Consider the following 23560-nt stretch of genomic DNA (forward strand, 5'->3'; position numbering starts at 1 on the left):
CACACCGTTCTTCTGTTTTGGCCCTTCTGTGGTTGGATGCCTTGGATATTTTTCTTTTATCTTGCATATTTTTATCATCTCTGTCTCCCAGAGGCTCAGGACCCATGAAGAAGCTCAGGGTACCTGTGTGGCGTGGTTTGATCCCTTGCAGAGTAGCAGAGGACCTGGAGTGGATCGGGGTTCTTGGGTTTTGGAGTGGAAAAAATGTTTTTCTGGGCTATTTGGGGTTTGTGTTTGTGTGTGGAATGTGTATGTGTGGGCAAATATGATTGGCTCGCTGTGTTTTTTCTTTGGATTCTTGCGATGATAGCCCCTGATATATTGTATGGATGGGTGAGAGCCGTGGCTTGGGGGCTTTATTCTGCTATTGTACATTTCCCAGTTGAATGCTGACTGATATTACTCTTGGCTTTCTTAATATAAATGGATTGAATTCACCTGTTAAGAGGAAAAAGATGTTGCCCGAGCTCTGTAAACACAAGGTTCAGATAGCTTTTCTATAGGAGACCCACCTGACAGACTTGGAACATCGCAAATTGCAGAGAGAGTGGGTTGGACAATGTTATTTTCCTTCTTTTACATCTCATCAGAGAGGTGTGGATATACTTATTCATAAGAATGTCTCATTTGTTAAAGAACAAGTTGGCACTGACCCTAATGGTAGAGTGGTATTAGTGATTGGTATTCTCCAAGGAGTTAAGGTAGTATTGGCTTATGTTTAAACTCCAAATAAATATTCTCACACCTTTTTTACTACTCTCATGGCTAAATTGACGCAGTGGGGTGATTATGCTATTCTAATGAGGGGTGATTTTAACTTCTCGGACAGCCCTTTGGTTGACTGCAAACCACCTAGAATGCCTAAGAGGAACCAGCAAGCAATGGGTATTGTTTTTTGGTGCAAGGAGCTTCAGTTGATAGATTCCTTGTGCTCTTTGCATTTGGAGGCGTTTGAGTTTACTCATTTTCTCATGTGCATAAGGTATATATGCGTAATGACTGACTGCTGAGTGCCTTTTTAGTAAACTATCCTCTAGTGATATTTGTGATGTTCCATTTTATGATCATGCCTTGGTTCTCACCTCTCTGAAGCTACAGTCGGGGAGAGCTGGCACCAGGGCGTCTCCCCTAATGTATGAGGATAAACAATTTGCCCTTTTCCTCAAAGACAAGTGGAAAGAATATTCCCAATTTAAGATGCACCTGGCATTGACAAGGTTATATACTGGAATGCAGCTAAAACTGTGACGCGTGGACATATCTTGGCATATCAATCAGGAAAAAAGAGGGAGAGGGACAGGAAAATGTTTACCCTGTCTCAGCAAATTACCACGCTGAAGCAGACGCATGTGCGTGACATGACTGATGCTATTAAAGAAGAGTTGCAAACAGCACAACGGGAATTAGATACCCTGTTAACCATTCGAGCACATCAGAATTTGAATTTTTATAAATATAGATTATCTTAGTGGGGAAATAAATCTGGGAAGCTGTTAGCCCAATTGGTTAAATCTGAATTGCGCCCCACACTGTGTATAATGCGGTTGATATCTGACCCACGTACACTCCTCCTCTATAATGAGGGCTTTTGAGAAATATTATCAGTCATTATATTCATCAGGTGCATCATTGCTAGAGGATAGGAATTCTTTTTTTTGAAGGTCTGACTCCCCCTTGTCTAGATGTTACAACCAGAGAGGGGCTAAACGCTCCTATCCACAAGCATGAGGTTCTGTGGGTTATTAAGCAGTTGCGTTTGGCCAAGCCTCCGGGACCTGATGCATTGGGTTTGGAATTTTATAAACTCATGGGGGAACTTATCCTTACTCCCCTTAAGGACATGTATCATGCAACGTGTGAAAAGGGAGAGTTTGAAAATGGGCATAATTTGGCAACAGTGGTGCTTCTGCCTGAGCTGGCGTACTGCCCGATTTCGTTGCTGAATCAGGATCTTAAAATCTTAGCGGCGATTCTTGCTCACAGGTTGAATAAAGTTATTCAGACTTTTGTTTCCAGGGATCAGTCTGGCATTGTTAAAGGCAGAATGTCGAATAATAACATTTTTAATGCCGTTTTGACTCTGCAGAGTGTGCAAGCTGCCAATCGAGATGGTCTTCTAGTTAGCCTAGATGCTGAAAAGGTTTTCGATTGCGTAGAATGGCCGTATCTTGTGTGGGTCTTGGAGAAATTTGGGCTGGGGGAGCACTTTATAAAGTGGGTCCAATTACTATATAATAAGCCAGCGGTTCAGCTTATAGGTTTTATGGTTTTATTATTTTTTATATACTGTCACATCGGCAAAGCCTTCACAACCGTTTACAAGCGAATACAATAGAGAAATACAATAATACAATAAATAGTAAGATCAGCTAAAATAATTTAAGAGTACAAAAATTTTGCAGTTTAGCTGTTAAAATAGAAATTAAAATCTAAGACATACTGCATAACTATTCCTAAAAGAAGTTGTTAAGAACACATAAAACATTAGACTTCAGTATTAATATCATAAATATGAATTAAAAAGAACAGTAAAAAGAGAGCAAGGGTTATGCCTGTGTGTGCCTGTTACTCGTTTTCTGTGTATGCGCATTGGAAAAGCCATGTTTTGAGCTCTGCCTTATGGTGAATGGGTTATTATCTACCTCCTTTCTTTTGGGCGGGGCACCAGACAGGGATGCCCATTGTCGCCTTTGCTCTTTGCGTTGGCCCTGGAGCCTTTGGCCATTAAATTGTGCAGTTTACCCTCCTTTGAAGGCATATCTATCAGGAATTCTGTAATCAAACTGAGTTTCTTCTCAGATGTTATGCTGCGATTCGTGGGCAATCCTTTAATCTGCTTATGGGACATCATACAGACTATTGCATTTTTGGGGAAATTTGCAGGGCTCAAGATTAATTTATACCAAATCTGAAGCATTTCCTTTGGATAGGTCTTTGATGGTGAGGATCATTTCCTCTGTCATGGGCCATGGACCAAATGCGCTATTTAGGTATCCATCTAGCTCGTACTGTGGCGGATCTATATGAACATAATTTTAGAGCAGTGTTGGACATGTTTAAAAGATTATTACAGAAGTGGAGGTCCCTCCCTTTGTCGTTTTTCAGCAGGTGTGCACTGGTAAAGATGGTTCTTCCAAAATTCTTATATTGTCTACAAATGCTTCCAATTTGGATTAAAAATAACAGCCTTCATATGGGGGTCATAGAAGAGCACGGATAGCATTTGACACCTTATGGTTGGGGAGAAACAAGGAGGGCTAAATGTGCCCAATTTGAGGCTGTATAATGTTGCATGCCTCCTATGTCATATGCAAGATTGGGTTACTGATAATGCTAAATTTGAGGTTGACAGGTTAATGTGGGCGTGGACTGCTCCTTATAATCCATGCAATTTACTCCCATCTTTTGAGTGGTTCTTTCCAGGCACTTTCTTGCTCCTCTTTCTGGCTGACAGCCATGAGGAGGGTGTGGATTTGGTGGAGGAAGTTATTGGGGCGCAGCCCAGTAGTATCCCCCTTTTTAACCATCTTAGGTAAAGAGATTTTTTGCCCGGTTTGGAATGTAAGATATTTCAAGAGTGGGCTAGGAAAGGGTTCAGGGATTTGGGCCCATGGGTTGACACTGAGACCTCTAGTTTTGTCTCTTTTCATCAACTGCAAGACACATGGGATCTCCCTAATTCTCATTTCTTTGCTTATCTTCAGGGGTATCATTACTGTCTAATGGTATGTAAGGGAGATCTTGAGGTGATCTCTCCCACAGATGAAGAAGAGAGCTTTCAAGAAAACATCCCTAAATTTAATAAACTCGCAATACGGGTGACTCATTTGAAGGCTCAATTGCCAGAGCCGCATGCCCTTGAATTGGTATGGCTGTGGAGTGATGATCTTAGAGTGGAGGAGGAGGATAGGGGCATTTATCTTGCTTTTTCCTTGTTATATAAACACTTGTTATCTGCTGCTGTGAGGGAAACACAACTGAAATTGCTGCATCGGGTATATGTTACTAGGGTGCTAGGAGCTAAAATGCACCTACGGGATACCGATTTATGTCTAAAATGTAATATACATAATGGGAATTTATGCCATATGTTTACCGGTTGCCATAAAATGCAAGCATATTGGGGCAAAGTCTGTGATTATGTTGACCGCTTGTTCAGTGCCTTGCTCGGAGGGTTTGATTTATTTGCATGTAAATAATAAGGGGCTGGAGCTACCTCGTTGGGGAATGAAATTCTCTTGCCAGTTGCCTTGCTGCTGGCGAAGAAGGAGGTGTTGTGTAATTGAATGAGTGTGAATCGTCCCTCCTTTTTCTCTTGGAAAGAATCCATGCTTCATACTGCTAACATGGAATTGTTTTGTAAAAGGGAATTGCAGCACTCGAACGATTGATTTCTCAATTGGGGTATTTTCAGTTATGGGACAAAGTACTGAAACTTGGTTGAGGGGTTCCTGTAATTCATTTTTCTTCACTTTTTTTTTTTTTTTTTGGGTAGCGTGGTTAATGGGTTGTCTTTGCGGGGTGAGGTCTGGCGAGCTGGTGTGTTAAAAGAGGTGCTGAGTATGGTTGACAGTATGTATGGATTGTGTGACTGGGGGGGGGGGGGGGGGTAACGCACACAGGCGGAAGGAGAAAAATGAAAACCCTGACATGGTATTACAACGTGAAACACCAGAAATAATTTGGACTTTTCTGAGTTGGACTTTGTATTGTTTTCTGTGTATTCATTGCTTTTAACAGATATATGTTCTTTTGCCCTTTGTGGAGGGCTGGTTATTGTGAATTCTGGACTCCTTGAATAAAGAGATATTTAAAAAATATGCCAGTAGGGTTCCCAATGCGCCACTAGCAGGAAGACTTGTGTGACACTGGTACCAGTTGAGGTGGTGGCAAGGTTCCCACTCCCTGCCAGCAGTAAGAGGACACTGCCATGGGGCTGCAGGATTACATGCTGGCTGGATTCCCACCCCACCAGCAGGATGAAGACATGCCGACAGGGTTCTCGCATCCTGCCTGCAAGAAGACTTTAGGGGAGGTGCAGGCATGAAAAAGAAGACCTGGGGGGGGGTGTGAGGGAAGGGATGGATGGGATTAGTGAGAAAGAAGGGAGGAGGGTGAGAGGAGAAAGGAGGGGAAAGCAAAGGAAAGGGAGTGTGATTGACAGGCAAAGGAAGAGGGTGAGAGAGAAGGGAAAGGGAATTTGAATGACAGAGGAAAGGGAAGGGGTGATGGAGTGAGAAGGTAGGGATGTATGAGTGAGGGGGAAGGGGGATGAGGGGGAAGGAAAAGGTGGTGTGAGGTGAAAGTGGAGGGAAGGAAAGGGGGTGTGAGTAAGAGGGGAGAGAAGAAAAATAAGGGGGTGTGAGTGAGGTAGAAGAGGGAAGTGAGAGGAAAAGAGGGGAAAGGGTGGCAAGTAGAGGAGGTGTGAGTGGGAGAGTGCAGGGCTGATGGAAATATTAGGCAAACTAAGTGGCTACCTAGAGTGCAACAGTTTTGGGGGTGGGGCAGCAGGGCAGGATCAATTCTCCTTGTTCTTCCTGCCGGTATAGATTGAAAGAAATAGAACATAAGAGCTTACAGTACTTGGTCAGAACAAGGATCCATCAAGCCCAGTATCCTGTTTGCAACAGTTGTGCTGCATGGGCCTGCACGGATAGAAAGGAGGTTGTGCAATCTCTGTGAATGGAAGAAGCAGGAGCAGTGACAGCCCATGGCATCAGAAGAAAGAAGCAGAAGAAGTGTTGACCCGCACCCCAAGAGGAAAGAGGAGTCCTGTAGGAAGCATGGGCTGAAGGTGGAGGCCACTGCCATTTTTATGTTCCAGAGGGGGAGAAGAATGAGTGAGTGTGTGAGTGAGAGAGAGATTTGTATATGTTTGTGAGTTTGTGTGAGTAAGCATGTGTGAGAGTGTGTGTGTGAGTGAGCATGCGTGAGAGAGAAAACATGTGTATGTTAGAGAGTGAAGTGTATATGAGAGAAGGCAAACTTTGTGTGCAGCCTTCCACTCCATTAATCCACAAGCTCAGGGTGACTGGAAATGAAAAGCTCCCAAGTATGGAGAGTGGGGAAATTTTTTATACTTAATTTTAATTATTGCACGTTATTTAATATGGTACATTCAAATATTGTACTGGTTTTTGGGAAATTAAAAAAATGTTTATACAAGTTTAATTATTGGATGTCCTATTTAGCTGCTTTGATATATTTATTCTTTTTATTAGAATGGTTTACTATTATGATTGCAGTTTTATATTTCTTGATTTGTATGTTATATGAGAAAAAGTGATGTTTCTGGTTTTCCATTGTTGCACTGCTTACAGCGTCTGGCTTATTGTGATTTCTAGTTCAGTTTTTGTTTGTATGTTTATATTTATTTTTCTGATCTCTTTATTCTGTATTTCATGAGGGTCTGTCCGTGTTCTGCTTGTGGGACTGAGGTGAGGCATTCTGCTGACATGTAGTTTCTGTGCAGAGATCTATAACAGCTTGGCTTGTTCTGTTTTCTTAATCGGAGGTGTATTGGTGCTTTAGAGCCTGCTGTAATATTTGCAGTGTTGGCTTTTCATAGGTAGGGGTGTTGCTGTTTGAGGGCTGGCAGTTATGGTATGGAAGGTTTACTGTATTGTAATTGTAATTCAGTTTATTCATGGCTTTCTGAGGACCAAGCCCATACCCAATGCAGTTTACAATAGGCTTAGTACCATATGGGTTCCAAGTATCTTTTCTGCAGGGTTTTCTGCTTGGCTGCACAGCAGTGCATGCAAATATAATGCATATGTTGTAAGGGATATTTTTACCACTGAAGATTGCACTTTGAATGTCCCTTTTCCATATAAAATCTCCCTTTTTTGGGTTGGAGAAGCAGTTAATAAGAAATTTTAAAATGAAAGCATAAATGCATCACTTTTCATTGTGTGTGGAGAAGGGAGGGGGCAAAAGTTTGTACGGTTCGCCTAGGGCACCTAATACCCTTGCACCGGTCTTAACAGAGTGTTCCCCACACACAGCCCCATCAATCACCCATCTCCTATGTTCCCAGGGTGCAGGCGGGTGAGAGGCAGAGTCGCCAGCTTCCTAGAAATATTAGCACTGACTCTGTATGTGCTACTCCTCTGGGACCCCTGCCCCCTGCCTCCCTTCCCCAGCATTACAAATCACTGAAAGGGGCCAGACTCCCCCCCCCCCTCCCATTGGCCCTCTTGGTAATCTGATTTGCACCACACCTCGGGGGGGAGGCACCATCTCACCACACGCCTCAGGCACCAGATTGCCTTGAGCCGCCTCTGGCCATCACAGACCACTTTCCTCCAGACCTGGCTCAAGTGTGCTGTTGAGTCTGTAGTCAGCATTGCTTTTGCACAATAGCTTGGACACAGCCCCCCCGCCTCCTAGTTCTGGTCAGGCTGAAGAGAAGAAGCCAGGCTCAGGAACTGGACCCAGGTCTCCTGCATGGCAGCGCACACAGCAGCTGCCCAGCTCTCAGGCAGGCCCAGTTCTGACGGGCTTCTGGGAGAGAAAAAAAATGTCTACAGGAAATATTCTGCAAGTAGAAGCCGAACGGGCTCACATTAAGAATTGGAGCTTTGCACACCAGCTTTTGCTTGCCTTGCATAACCATTTCTTCTGTGGACTTTTTTTTCCTTACAGAAGCGGCCAGAATTTAAATCCTTGGCCCAAATAGGCACTTATCAAACTTGTGCAAACAAATGGACTTGTAGGTGTTTTGTACCTTGTTTGCTTTCTTTATCCTGAATCTTAAATCTGGCCTGAAATGTCCTCCAGTATGTAGTCTATAAGAAATATATTATTTTCTAAGGGTTTAGGATCCTAATTTTCAGAGTTTGAAAACTGACTGGAACTGAGCATCAAAATTTAGGGGGCCTAAAAAGTGGGCAGGGCCAAGGAGAAGGTACAGTAAGTTGGGCACTCAGGCTCTTAGGCGTCTATCTTAAGTGCCTACATTTAGGCGAGTGAGTGGGAAGCTTAAAACTGAGGCTGATGTTCCGCCAAACCTTAGGCCCCTAAGAGATGCTTAGCCCAAGCACTAAGCCCCCTTTGAATATCTGCCCGCACGCTAATGTCTTCCTTTTTTTGCAGGAACAGATGTCTCAGGTGTTAGATGCCATGTTTGAAAAACTGGTAAAATGTGAGGAACACGTCATCGATCAAGGGGACGATGGTGACAATTTTTATGTAATTGATAGGTAAGCGCTCTCTCTCTCTCTCTCTACTTTTCAAGCATCTTCATGTTGCTAAAAGTCACTTGGTGAAAATGAGATCTTTGTGTTTCATGCTACCATTAGACCATATCTGCTTGGCCATTCTGAATAACGCCAGCCTTCTGCTACTGCTTGTTGAGAACGAAATGTTCAGCCCAGGCAACTTCCTCCCTCATCAGACAGTTACATGTCCCGGTCCACTCTCTGGCTTCATCCATCTGAAAAGCAAATCTTGCGCTGAGCAGCACATTCCTCCTGTATGTAGGGGAACAAGGTGATTTTAGTTTGAAGGCAGTGCATGGGATCTAGACAGCATAGAGCTGTGGTTCTCAGCCCCGTCCTGGGGATGCACCTTAGCCAATCAGCTTTTCAGGGTGTCCACAATGACTATGCCTGAAGGGTATTTGCACGCACTGCCTCTCTCTTGTGCATATTCATTGTGGATATCTTGAAAATCCGACTAGCCATGTGTGTCCTGAGGACTGGGTTGAGAACTGCCATCGCAGAGCATGTGCACACTTGAAACTCTCTTTTTTTTTTATAACATGATGTTTCAGCATTGAAGAGACACTTTCATGTCAAATTACTCAGTGTTTTCTTCACTCCTATCAACGTTAAAGCTGTGAAGAAAAAAAATCCATTTTTATTTTAGTTTCAAAGACGTTATATTTTGTTCTAGATCCCAAGATTCTGTCAGACGGGGAGAGAGAGAGAGAGATCTTTTTTTTACAGTATTGTAATTTGTATATATCAATTTCATCTATAGGCCATAAAAATTGGTTCCCCTTTTTCACCTCTGAAGATGCCCCTTGCCATTATGGAGGTAATTTTCAAATGCATTTCTTTACACACAGCAATAGGCTTTTAGTACACTGCCCGCTCAGTTTGTGGGTAAACGTGTGTGCTTATGCCATGAGCATGCAGAAGTTTCGCTGGACTGTGTGGAGGCGGGGTTGGAGGGAGGAGCTTTCACCTCAGCACATGCTTTTCGATTTTAAAAGGTACGCGTGTAAGTTTACACACTGCAGATAGCAGGTGTAATTTATATGGGATTATTTTCAAAGCCAACACACATGCATACATTCCTTTTGAAATCTGGTGTAACTTGTGCATGGATTTATTTATTTAGCACTTTTATATACCGATATTCATGTAACAAGTTACATATCACTTCGGTTTACATTAGAACGATAACAAGCACGTAAGATTTGCCACATAATAGGCTCACCACACCTCTGACATTCATTATGAAGGTTATCGTTGTTAATATTAAAATTATTAGTAGCTTTACAGTGCAATTAAAAAAAAACCCCAACAAAAAACCTTGCTTGGGACTCAAAATGTCCTTCTCAAGTGCCACGGATGAGCCCATGATTAAGCTGTCCCGTGACCTGCAGGACTGCGCTTCATTTCACCATGGAGTCTTCCTGCTTCCAAAACAGAGAAGATGAATATGACAACAGATAAACACAACAAGCCCTCTCTAGCTTGTCCATTCTGCCTTTTTTTTCTTTTTTTTTGCAATACTGCAACCCCTACTTGATCTCTGGCTCCACCTTTGCTTCTCTGCAGCTAAATTTCCTGCTCTTCTCCCGCGCTTTCTTGAATTCCAATTCCATTTTGCCTCCACCTTCCTGCAGAAGCTGTTCCATGGATCCACCAGTTTCTCCTGGGGGAATTCTACACATAAAATTTTAAATTTCTGCAAACTTCTGCATACTTTATGTTGATCAAAATAACGCAATATACATCACAGTGAGCAATTAACTTAAAATGTGATACAGAAAAATTGTTATTCAAAGATTCAGAGTTTTGAATATTTTGAGCAGAATTCACTTAGAAGTACACTGTAGGAGTGTCCCTTCCACCCTCTCTTCCTACTCCCCTGGCCAGACCCCTTTCACTCTGCCCTCTCAGGCTCTAACTTCACTATTTCTCCCCTCCCCTCCAGGCTAAACTCCTTCCACTGTCTCCACCCTGCAGCCCTCCACTCCTAGAATTTGACCACTCTTTTATACAGTCTTTCACACAGGCTCCCTCTGTTCCACTCTCTCTCATACACACACACACACGCATCCTCACACAGGCTCCCTCTTTCTTGCACATAAGAAGAACATAAGAACATGCCATACTGGGTCAGACAAAGGGTCCATCAAGCCCAGCATCCTGTTTCCAACAGTGGCCAATCCAGGCCATAAGAACCTGGCAAGTACCCAAAAACTAAGTCTATTCCATGTTACCATTGCTAGTAATAGCAGTGGCTATTTTCTAAGTCAGCTTAATTAATAGCAGGTAATGGACTTCTCCTCCAAGAACTTATCCAATCCTTTTTTAAACACAGCTATACTAACTGCACTAACCACATCCTCTGGCAACAAATTCCAGAGTTTAATTGTGCGTTGAGTAAAAAAGAACTTTCTCCGATTAGTTTTAAATGTGCCACATGCAAACTTCATTGAGTGCCCCCTAGTCTTTCTATTATCCAAAAGAGTAAATAACTGATTCACATCTACCCTGTTCTAGACCTCTCATGATTTTAAACACCTCTACCATATCCCACCTCAGCCGTCTCTTCTCCAAGCTGAAAAGTCCTAACCTTTTTAGTCTTTCCTCATAGGGGAGCTGTTCTATTCCGTTTATCATTTTGGTAGCCCTTCTCTGTACCTTCTCCATCGCAATTATATCTTTTTTGACATGCGGCTGTTGTGGGAGAGTCTGTTTAGTGAACCCTTGGCCCGGCTGTCTGAACGATGGAGTCCAGATGGTGGAAAGAGAGCCGGGAGGCGGTACGGATCAGGCGTGGAGTAGAGAGTCTTCGCCCTGGAAACCCGAGACCCCCCCAGGAGGAGCCCGTAGGGGTCCGGGTCGCTGGGACTTAGGAGAACCGGTGTTCAAGGCTGGCTGAGGACGAGAAGAGTCGAGCAGAAGTCCGAGGGTCAAGGCTGGCGGCAGACGAGAAGAGTCAAGCAGGAATCCGAGGGTCGAGGCTGGCGGCAGACGAGAAGAGTCAAGCAGGAATCCGAGGGTCAAGGCTGGCGGCAGACGAGAAGAGGCAAGCAGGAATCCGAGGGTCAAGGCTGGCGGCAGTCGAGAAGAGTCAAGCAGGAGTGGATTCAACGGAGCGGGAACTGGAACAAGCAGGAACGGAACAAGGCAAGGATCTCAGGAGCAACCACAAGAACAAGCAGGAACAAGCAGGGAAGAAGCAAGCTGAATCCAGGAACGCAACTAAGCACTCACAGGAGCGACCTCGTTGCAAGGCAAGGAAACAGAGACTGAGGCTGCCTTAAATAGCCAGCCGAGCTCCGACGTCAGAAAGGGGGCGGTTCAGCACTTCCGGGTGCTGGACCTTCAAGAGCCACCCCTTCGCGCGCGCGCGTACCCGGCAGGGGGGAGGAGTCAGAATCGGGCTCGACGGCGTCTCCACGAGGGAGACGCCGCTGCCACGCGGCCGACCAGGCCCGAAACTGCAGCGGAGCGCGGCGGACCCGGGACCCCCGGCATGGAGGTAAGGGCCCGGTCGCTAGCCTGGCGACCGGGATCGCAACAGTACCCCCCCGTTTAGGCCCCCTCTTTAAAGGCCCAGGCTTGTCAGGATGATCCAGGTGGAACTGACGCAGAAGAGACTTATCTAAGATGTTACGAGCTGGCTCCCAAGTATTGTCCTCGTTGCCACAGCCCTCCCACGCTAGCAAATATTCCCAACGTCTGTTCACAAAACGAGTGTCCAATACCTCACGTACTTGAAAGGTGGGATCTTCTGCAGTAGGCGCTGGAGAAGAGTCCTGTGGCCTAGGGTGAAATTTAGAAAGTATAACTGGCTTCAGTAGAGAAACGTGAAAGACGTTGTGGATACGCAGCAAAGAGGGTAATCGTAATCGGTAAGATACCATGCCCACTCTTTCCGCGACGCGGAAAGGTCCGCAGAACTTGGGTGCCAACTTCTTCGAGGGTTGTCGGAGATGAAGGTGTTTAGTGCTGAGCCAGACTTTGTCCCCTGGGAGGAACTGTGGTGCTGCTGTTCGATGGCGGTCGGCAAACCGCTTAGATGAGAGTGCCACCCTTTGGAGCCGGTGCTGTGTAGAATCCCAAAGCGTACCCAGTTGATCCGCAACTGCCTGAGCGGCGGGCGATGAGACTGGTACCGGTAGCGGCAAGGGTGGTTTGAGCTGCTTGCCGTATACAATTTGGAAGGGGGATCTTCCAGTTGCGGTGTGATTGTTGTAGGCGAATTCCGCCCAAGGTAGAAGATCCACCCAATTGTCTTGCTTTTGGTTGATAAACGTTCTCAGGAACGACTTCAAGGAACGGTTCATGCGTTCCGTTTGGCCATTACTTTGCGGGTGAAATGCAGTAGAGAAACTTAATTGTTCCTTGAATTTTTTGCACAAGGCTCTCCAATATCTAGCGGTGAACTGGGGTCCCCGGTCGGAAACTATATCCATAGGTAGACCATGAATGCGGAATATATGATGAACAAACAACAAAGCCAATTCCGTGGCGGAGGGAAGTTTAGGTAAGGGCACAAAGTGGGCCATTTTAGAAAACCGGTCCACAGTGACCCAGACCACAGTCTTGCCTTGAGAAGGTGGAAGCTCTACCAGAAAGTCTGTAGCAATATGCGTCCACGGTTCCATAGGAACTGGTAATGGTTGTAACAAGCCTCTACGGGGACCGGTTAATGGTTTCTGTAGTGCGCAGATAGGACAGGAGCTAACATAGAGAGAGACATCTCTTCGTAGTCCAGGCCACCAATAAAAGCGGGCTATAAGGTCAAGTGTTCTTTGTACTCCTGCATGCCCACCAGTTAAAGAATCATGACCCCAACATAGAACTTTCCTACGAAGTCTTAAAGGCACAGGAGTCTTAGAAGAAGGGTCTAGCGGAGTGAAATTTAATTGAATACTTGCGGGATCCACAATGTGCTGCAGAGGCTCCTCCTCCTCAGGCTGGGAATTGCGAGATAGAGCGTCTGCTCGAACATTCTTGTCAGCGGGGCGATACTTAAGAATGAAATTGAAGCGACTGAAGAACAATGACCACCTTGCTTGGCGAGGGTTCAATCGTTGAGCCTGAGCCAAGTATTGTAAATTTTTATGATCAGTATACACAGTCACTGGATGGTTGGCTCCCTCAAGCCATTGTCTCCATTCTTCGAAAGCGAGCTTAATAGCAAGGAGTTCTTTGTCGCCGATGCCGTAATTGCACTCCGCTGGAGAGAATTTCCTTGAAAAGTAAGAGCAAGGCATCAATTTGTCAGAAGCATCGTGTTGACTGAGAACGGCCCCTACTGCCAAAGTGGAGGCGTCAACCTCAACAATGAAAGGGCGCTGTGGATCTGGATGGCGCAAACAAGAGTCCTGTAGAAAGGCCTTTTTTAACTCTTCAAAGGCGAGGCAAGCTGAGGCAGACCAAGCGTGAGTGTTGGCGCCCTTGCGGGTGAGTGCCGTGAGGGGAGCCACCTTTTGGGAATAGTGTGGAATAAAGTGTCTGTAAAAGTTGGCAAAACCGAGAAATCGCTGCAGGGCCTTTAAACCCACTGGTTGAGGCCAATTGGTGATAGCTGCAACCTTCTCCGGATCCATTTGAAAGCCAGACGAAGAAATAATGTATCCCAAGAAAGGAAGTGTTTCGCACTCAAACAGACACTTTTCGAGTTTGGCATATAAATGATTGTCTCTTAATGCGTGCAAGACACGTTTGACGTGACGGCGATGAGAGACGAGGTCTGGAGAGTAGATCAAAACATCGTCGAGATAAACGATGACAAAGGAGTGGAGCATCTCTCGCAGTACCTCATTCATTAAGTTTTGGAAGACAGCTGGAGCGTTACATAATCCGAACGGCATTACTAGATATTCATAATGACCGTCCCGGGTGTTGAAAGCTGTCTTCCACTCGTCCCCGGGACGAATCCGGACGAGGTTGTAGGCTCCACGTAAGTCAAGTTTTGTGAAAACTTTAGCACCCTGAAGTCTGTCCAAAAGTTCAGGAATGAGAGGAAGCGGATAGCGATCCTTTTTAGTGATAGTATTCAACCCTCGGTAATCAATACATGGCCTGAGGGTACCGTCTTTTTTGGCCACAAAGAAAAACCCCGCCCCCGCTGGGGAGTGAGATGGCCGAATAAAGCCCTTGGCTAGATTTTCAGACACATATTCCGACATCGCTTGCGTCTCAGGTATAGACAGGGGGTAAACCCTGCCTCGCGGAGGGATTGAATCTGGAAGTAGATCAATGGCACAATCGAACGGACGATGAGCTGGAAGAAGTTCCGCCTTCTGTTTAGAGAATACGTCCGCAAAGCTTTGATACTAAGCTGGTAGTTCCAAAAGAGTTTGACAGAGCGGAAGAGTAGATTTCAGAGGCGATTCCAAACAGTTTTGGAAGCAATAGGAGCTCCACTGAGCGATTTGAAGAGAGTCCCAGTGAATAATTGGAGCATGCAGTTGCAACCAAGGAAGACCAAGTACTATTGGGTGCACAGATTTCTCTAGCAGCATAAAAGAGAGTCTTTCGGTATGGAGTATCCCAGTCTGAAGTGTGATAGGTTCCGTGACCTCCGAGATGTCTCCCGACAATGGAGTCCCTTGGATAGAGGTGACTCGGAGTGGAGGCTTCCGGGGTATTGTAGGAAGCCCCAGTTGACAAACCAAGTCTTTTAAAATAAAGTTTCCCCCAGCTCCGGAATCGATAAAGGCTAGAGTCTGAAAGGAACCCCCTGAGTACTGCAGGGTAACAGGTACCGTACATTGAGGAGCAGGATTAAGGCAACCTAGAGAGGTCTCCTCCCTCTTCCCTAGGTTCAAGCGTTTTCCGGCCTTGCGGGGCACTGAGCCAGCAAGTGACCCTTGGTACCACAGTACAAGCATAATCCTAGAGTGCGCCGTCGTCTTCTTTCTTCTTCGGTTAACGGCGTTCGCCCAATTTGCATGGGTTCCTCAGAAGAATTGTGAGTGGGAGTAGACTGTGGCTTGTGAGGTGAGGAGAGAGACCTTGAAAAGGTTGGCGCCAAGGAAACCGGTCGTCGAGGCGGACGGCCCTCCTTAGCACGCTGTTGCAGCCGCCGATCGATTCTCCCGGCCAAATCTATCACCTCATTCAGAGTAGTGGGAATATCCCGTGTCATCAGTTCGTCCTTGATACGACTTGCGAGGCCCTCCAAGAATATGCCTCGCAAACAGTCGTCTTGCCACCCCAGCTCCATGGCCAGAGTGCGAAATTCAATAGCGTAGTCTGCTAACGAGCGAGACCCTTGTCTTAACTGTAGAATTTCCGTAGTAGCGGTAGTCTGTCGTGCTGGTTCATCAAAGGTTTGTTTGAAATGGTCCACGAACCGTTGCAGATTCTGGAGTATGGCATCTTGGTGTTCCCATAGCGGCGAGGCCCATATCATGGCCTTTCCGTCCAGCAGGGACAAAATGTAGGCCACTTTGACCGCATCGGAAGGAAATTGTCCCGGAAGCAAAGTAAAGCGAATGAAGCACTGATTCAAGAAGGCCCTACAAGTCTTGGCATCCCCCGAGTAACGCGTGGGAGCCGGAAGTTGGGTCTGTACGGACGGGTGAGGTACAGCGGCTGGAGGTGGAGGTGGTACCACTACGTCCACGGGTTGAGCATCCAAGCGACTCGCCAGTCGATCCACAGTGGCAGCCAAAACTTCTATACATTGCTGCTGCTGCTGGATTCTTTGGGCCATTCCCGGGATGGCCTGTAGACCGGGAGTCTCCGCCGGGTCCATGGCCTTGCAAACTGTTGTGGGAGAGTCTGTTTAGTGAACCCTTGGCCCGGCTGTCTGAACGATGGAGTCCAGATGGTGGAAAGAGAGCCGGGAGGCGGTACGGATCAGGCGTGGAGTAGAGAGTCTTCGCCCTGGAAACCCGAGACCCCCCCAGGAGGAGCCCGTAGGGGTCCGGGTCGCTGGGACTTAGGAGAACCGGTGTTCAAGGCTGGCTGAGGACGAGAAGAGTCGAGCAGAAGTCCGAGGGTCAAGGCTGGCGGCAGACGAGAAGAGTCAAGCAGGAATCCGAGGGTCGAGGCTGGCGGCAGACGAGAAGAGGCAAGCAGGAATCCGAGGGTCAAGGCTGGCGGCAGACGAGAAGAGTCAAGCAGGAGTGGATTCAACGGAGCGGGAACTGGAACAAGCAGGAACGGAACAAGGCAAGGATCTCAGGAGCAACCACAAGAACAAGCAGGAACAAGCAGCGGAACAAGCAGGGAAGAAGCAAGCTGAATCCAGGAACGCAACTAAGCACTCACAGGAGCGACCTCGTTGCAAGGCAAGGAAACAGAGACTGAGGCTGCCTTAAATAGCCAGCCGAGCTCCGACGTCAGAAAGGGGGCGGTTCAGCACTTCCGGGTGCTGGACCTTCAAGAGCCACCCCTTCGCGCGCGCGCGCGTACCCGGCAGGGGGGAGGAGTCAGAATCGGGCTCGACGGCGTCTCCACGAGGGAGACGCCGCTGCCACGCGGCCGACCAGGCCCGAAACTGCAGCGGAGCGCGGCGGACCCGGGACCCCCGGCATGGAGGTAAGGGCCCGGTCGCTAGCCTGGCGACCGGGATCGCAACAGCGGCGACCAGAATTGCACACAGTATTCAAGGTGCATTCTCACCATGGAGCGATACAGAAGCATTATGACATTTTCTGTTTTATTCACCATTCCCTTTCTAATAATTCCCAACATTCTGTTTGCTTTTTTGACTGCCGAGGCACACTGAGCCGACAATTTCAATGTGTTATCCACTATGATGCCTAGATCTCTTTCTTGGGTTGTAGCACCTAATATGGAACCTAACATTGTGTAACTATAGCATGGGTTATTTTTCCCTATATGCATCACCTTGCACTTATCCACATTAAATTTCATCTGCAATTTTGATGCCCAATTTTCCAGTCTCACAAGGTCTTCCTGCCATTTATCACAATCTGCTTGTGATTTAACTACTCTAAACAATTTTGTATCATCTGCAAATTTGATTACCTCACTCGTCATATTTCTTTCCGGATAATTTATAAATATATTGAAAAGTAAGGGTCCCAATACAGATCCCTAAGGCACTCCACTGCACACTCCCTTCCACTGAGAAAATTGTCCATTTAATCCTACTCTCTGTTTCCTGTCTTTTAGCCAGTTTGCAATCCACGAAAGGACATCACACCTATCCCATGACTTTTTACTTTTCCTAGAAGCCTCTCATGAGGAACTTTGTCAAACACCTTCTGAAAATCCAAGTACACTACATCTACCAGTTCACCTTTATCCACATGTTTATTAACTCCTTCAAAATCCCTCAAACAAAATCCCTCAAACACACACACCCTCACTCAGACACACACACACATACACTCTCAAACAGGTTCCCTCTATCCTCACACACATACACACACACCCACAGGCTCCTTCTCTGTCGCACACACACACACACATACCCTCACATAGACTCTATCACTCTATTGCACACACCCCTTCCCTCTCCCATAGGCTCCATCTCTCTCTGGCAAATGCACATTCACACAGACTCCTTTTCTCTCTTGCACATAGACTCTCTCCTCACAAACACCCCTTCACACAAGCTACTTGTCACACACAAACATATATTCTCACAAAATCCCTCAAACACACACACCCTCACTCAGACACACAGGCTCCAAAAATACACACATACACCCTCCTGTGTCTGTCATTCTGCGCATACACACACTCACAGGCTGCATTGATTTCGTCATCTGTTCACTGGTCCTCAGTCATGATCTGCTCGCAGCTCACCGGCATCTCCCTCGTCTTCATCCGCAAGCAGAATGGGCTCCGCTTGTGGCCTACTGGCACCTCTTTCCACTTTGGCCACAAGCAGGATGGGCTCTGCTCACTATCGGGGCCTCCTCTAACTTTGGTCGCGAGCGGGATGGGCTCCCCTTACAACCTGCTGGGCAGCTTAAAATTCTGGAGAAAAAAAGAAAATTCTGCACAGGAAGGGAATTCTGTGCAAATTTTACCCCCTTGCAGTAGCGCAGAATTCCCCCAGGAGTAACTAATGTTTCTGTGCAGAAGTATTTCCTTAGTCTATGGAGTATAGGATTGCCTGCTGGCTCCAGATTTTCAGGACAGGTTGATCCAGTCCTGCATGATGGGACTTATTCTGATTTCCCTATTACATTCCCTAAGCAAAGCAAGACTATAATTATCTGCATGCAGGGGAGTAAAACCAGGACTGTATTAACCTTTCTTGAAAATCTGGCAACCCTAATGGAGTAACATATCTCCCTACTATCTTAGGTCATGACCACTTGTTCTAAACCTTCCTTTTCATAGAAAAGTGCTCACTTCATTTGCATTATTCATACCTCTGAAGTACTAATGAAACAGGAGAGTTAGGGCATCCCAACAGAGAGGTTCCAATAAAAGCAAACGTCCATGTTCCTATAAGTAAAGAATCACCTGAGGTAAAGAATTCCAAATTATCCCTATCAACTGCAAAGCAAGTTGTTAACACATACAAAAAACGCACTTTGAAATGTCTGTATGCCAATGCCAGAAGTCTTAGAAGTAAGGTGGGAGAGGTAGAGTGTATAGCAGCAAATGATGAGACAGACTTAATTGGCATCTCAGAGACCTGGTGGAAGGAGGATAACCAATGGGACAGTGCTAGATCAGGGTACAAATTATATCACAATGATAGGGTGGCTCAACTTGGTGGGGTGTGGCACTTTATGTCTGGAAGGATATAGAGTCCAACAGGATAAAGATCATACAAGAGACTAAAGGCTCAGTAGAATCTATATGGGTAGAAATCCCATGTGTGTTAGGTAAGAGTATAATGATAGGAGTATACTACCGTCCACATGGACATAATGGTCAGACAGATGATGAAATGCTAAGAGAAATCAGAGAAGCTAACCAATTTGGCAGTACAGTAATAATGGGAGATTTCAACTACTCCAATATTGACTGGGTAAATGTAACATCAGGACATGCTAGAGACATAAAGTTCCAGGATGGAATAAACGGCTGCTTCATGGAGCAATTGGTTCAGGAACCAACAAGAGAGGGAGCTATTTTAGATTTAATTCTTAGTAGAATGCAGGATTTGGTGAGAGAAGTAACGGTCGTGGGGCCACTTGGCAACAGTGATCATAACATGATCAGATTTGAACTAATGACTGGAAGGGGGACAATATGTAAATCTAGAGCTCTAAAACTAAATTTTCAACAGGGAAACTTTGATAAATAAGGAACATTTTTAGAAAAACTGAAAGGTGCAGCTGCAAAGATTAAAAGTGTACAACAGGCGTGGACATTGTTTGAAAATACAATCTTAGAAGCGCAGTCCAGTTGTATTCCATGCATTAAGAAAGGTGGAAGGAAGGCAAAATGATTAATGGCATGGTTAAAAGCTGACATGAAATGGGCTATTTTAGTAAACAAAAAAATAGTCTTCAAAAATTTGAAGAAAGATCCATCTGAAGAAAATAGGAAAAAGCATAAGCATTAAAAACATTGATAAGGCAGGCTAAGAGAGAATTTGAAATGAAGTTGGCCATAGAAGCAAAAACTCATAATAAAAACTTTTTGAAATAAATCCAAAGCAAGAAACCTGTGAGGGAGTCAGTTGGACCGTTAGATGTCCGAGGAGTTAAAGGGGCTCTTAGGGAAGAGAAGGCCATTACAGAAAGACTAAATGAATTCTTCTGTGTTTACTAATGAGGATGTTGGGGAGATACCGGTTCCGGAGATGGTTTTCAAGGGTGATGAATCAGATGAACTGAACCAAATTTGTTATACTTGAACTTGGTTTGTGGGCCTTTGGGTCGTGGAGAGAGCTGACTCCACCCATAGGGAGGAGCCCTGTGGGGACTTTCCATGACAGGCGGGGTCTCAGCAGTGATGGACACAGGAGTCAGAGATATATTTATTATACAGCAAAGAGAAACCCGAGGAGAGGGTTTGTAAACTCAGTCCTTGAGTAGGAAGACCTGAGATGGATTCTCCAGTAGTGGACCGCAGAGCGGGTTAACCCGGGAAATACTTCCTTCTTGGTAGTTCTTGTGTGTGGTAGCTCCAGTAGTGGTCCGCAGCACGGGGTAGGCCAGAGATAGATGTTGGCAGCAGGCACAAGACAGCGTGGATCCGGTAGTGGTCCGCAGAGCGGGGTAACCCGAGGATCCGCACAGCAAGAGAGAAGCAGAGTTGTAGATCAGGTCTAGTACTCACTCCGTGGTGTTGCAGTAGAGATATCGTTGTAGCAGCAGCAGAGACCCGGAGCAGGAACACTGAAGGGTCGCCGTAGAAGTAGCGAGAGGTACTCACTAAGCTGGTGAAGGTGAGACTCGCAGAGAAGGCTCTCCGAGGAGCGGATAGCCCTGAGTGCAGCAAGGCTCCCAAGGAACGGGTACCTGAGTCACTCAGTCTGGAACGCAGGAACAGCGAGGAGAAGCATCTCTGAGAAAAGGAATTGAGCAAGATGGAATCCTTGCTAACTCGTTGGTAGGAAGGTCCAGTAGGCTTAAGTACACGTAGGCAGTGATGTCATGCGGAGGGGATGCCCCTGAGGTTCCTGCCATGACTTGGATAAGACGGAGGCAGGCGCACACGTGCCCTAAGTTACACCAGATTCAAAATTACGACCGGGATCGCCCACGCCGTCCCTGGAACGCCAGGGAGGTCGGTGTGCAGAGGCAATGGTGGCCATCTTTGCCAGAATCAGAGCTACAGGGCAAAATGAGGTGAGCAGCAAAGGTCGCAGCCGTCTGCGAACGGGCGCAACAAAATTACTGTGAACCTTGAAGATGTAATAGGCCAGAATGACAAAATAAAGAGTAGCAAATCACCTGGACCAGATGGTATGCATCCCAGGGTTCTGAAGGAACTCAACAATGAAATTTCAGATCTATGAGCTAACATTTTTAACCTATCATTAAAATCATCCATTGTAACTGAAGACTGGAAGGTGGCTAATGTAACCCCAATATTTAAAAAGGACTAGGGGGCACTCCATGAAGTTATCAAGTAGCACATTTAAAACTAATCGTAGAAACTTATTTTTCACTCAGTGCACAATTAAACTCTGGAATTTGTTGCCAGAGTGTGTGATTAGTGTAGCTGGGTTTAAAAAAGGTTTGGATAGGTTCTTGGAGGAGCGGTCCATTGACTGCTATTGATCGGGTTGACTTGGGGAATAGCCACTGCTATTGCTGGCAGTGGTAGCATGGGATCTATTTAGTGTTTGGGTACTTGCCAGGTACTTGTAGCGTGGATTGGCCACTGTTGGAAACAGGATGCTGAGCTTGATGGACCTTTGGTCTGGCCCAGTATGGCAATTTCTTATGTTCTTATGTATGGGATTGTCTATCATACTTTCCATCCTCCCCTCTGTGGTTTACATATTCAGGTCCTTAGGTTTTGCTTTTTAGGGCTTATGCTGCTGATATTGCAACATTGTGGTAGCCTTCCTCTGAATCGCCTCTGCTCTGTCTATATCCTTTCCAAGATGTGGCCACCAGAATTGGACAGAAGAATCCAGATGAGGATTCAACAATGATTTGTACAGAGACATTATCACATCTTTTTATTTTCAGATAATACTTTCCTCTATCCACCCTAGTTATTGTCAAAACCTTACAAGGATAAGAGGATTGAAGTTAGGAGCTTTAAAAATAGAGAGCCTTTTGGTATTTCTGTCTTTCAAAACAGTGTGCAAATTCTTACTATTTTAGATTTTATACACTCCTTTCCTATAGGTAACCTGACTTTATAAGATCATCCCGTCTGTGTTTCTGTCCCTCCTACTCTGATAACTTTTGAACCATTTAAGTGATTTCATTCAAATATCTACTACAGACATCAGAGGACCAGTGTCCCTCTGGCTTACATTTTTCAAGTGCCTTTGATACTCTCAACATTTAAGAATCCACTTTTCTTTTAATTTCCTATACAGAAACAAGCTGGCTTTCCCTAGATTAATCAAAATGCGTTATTAACACATCGATAATGCCCGCGTTAAGAAAAAGGGGCTTGTTTAGGAACATTTTAGAATTACCACACCACGCGTTAATCTGTTTGCTTCACATCGGTAGTATCGCGTGGTGCGGTAAACTTAGCGCACCCTGTGATAATCCCTAAGAGAGCGAGAACGAGCCTAGTGAGGGCCTCCAGTGTACAACTATTTATCTCTCTATGGGAGTGCCATCTAATAGCTCGAGATGAGGTGGTGGTGGTAGTTTAGGGGCCAGTTTCGCATGTAGAGTGAGACATACAAACAGCACAGTATATCTTGGTGAAGATTTGACATCATTTGGAGTGAGGAAAGTCTCACAAAGATGTTCTGTGTTTTTCGTACGCCTCACTCTACATGAGAACTGGCCCCTAAAGCACCACCAATGCCTCACCTCGACCTATTAGATGGCCCTCCTATAAAGAGATAAATAGTCGCACACTGTGAGGCCCTCCCCAGTCTCTCTCTCTCTCTCTGTCTTCCATTCCTCTCCTCTTCTCCCTTCCCAATTCCAGAAATGGCCAAAATGCGAAAAAATGTTTCACTAATTGCGTTAGGGCCATTTAGGGTACATCACACAGCCTAATGCCAGGAAAAAAGGTGTAGCTATTTTCATCATTAAAACGGTGTGATATTGCCCCTCATTTTATTAAATCCCACCCAAACTCCTCCCTGATTCTGCCCCTCCAAAAAATTTGCATTTGCGCCATGTATTATTGTTCTTAACGCATGTGTTATGGCATTAATGTGTTTTCAAGTGTGTTAATGCCGTAACGCATTTTGACGAATGACCCTATTGGTTTGGTTGAAGTGTCAGGAAGGTCTGAGCACACTGTGATGTCTTGGAGCATTTTTAAAGCTGTTTTGCCATTGGTTGACATTAAGCATTTTTTGAAAACTGCCCTCCCTGCAGTCAAAGTCAGAAAATGGGCATCAGGAAAGGTTCACACATCTCCTTGATTTTTTTTCATCATACCAAGATGACACGACTGGCTGAATGAATGCCCTCTGGTGCTATGTACTGAAAAGCACTGGGACTGTTCGGTAAAGAATTTTCTCCCATTTTGGGCCATAGGGAAAATCTTTTCTCAATCAATTCAGTAGGAAGATCCTGTCAGTATAACTTAAATCTGGCTCATTTGTATGCAAGAGGGGAACCAAATGAATGCAGAGAAGCTGAGGAGTAGAATCTCATCATCGATTAATTATTAGCAAAAGTTGAAGGTGGGTTGTATTCCTGTGACAGATTTCCTCCCAGTTCTTTTTTTTCTCCACTTGGGGGTCAAATATGCAAAGGAAAGATAGATATTCAGAGAACACTAGCCCCAGACAGCTTTCAAGTGCTGAAATC

The 23560-nt window shown here is 45.6% G+C and overlaps 1 protein-coding gene across 2 annotated transcripts in view; it reads left to right on the top strand.

Moving 5' to 3' along the window:
• The window catches only part of PRKAR2B (protein kinase cAMP-dependent type II regulatory subunit beta), a 214636-nt gene that overhangs the window by 149634 nt on the left and 41442 nt on the right, over nucleotides 1–23560 (top strand). The window contains exon 5 of one of the 2 annotated variants that reach the window (XM_029616276.1): nucleotides 8098–8204. In XM_029616276.1, coding sequence (XP_029472136.1) covers nucleotides 8098–8204 — 107 coding nt within the window. The remainder of the gene's footprint in view (nucleotides 1–8097; nucleotides 8205–23560) is intronic. The other variant, XM_029616277.1, reaches the window with a different exon arrangement.

This window comes from Rhinatrema bivittatum, chromosome 9 (genome assembly GCF_901001135.1).
Source record: "Rhinatrema bivittatum chromosome 9, aRhiBiv1.1, whole genome shotgun sequence".
Lineage (NCBI taxonomy): Eukaryota > Metazoa > Chordata > Amphibia > Gymnophiona > Rhinatrematidae > Rhinatrema > Rhinatrema bivittatum.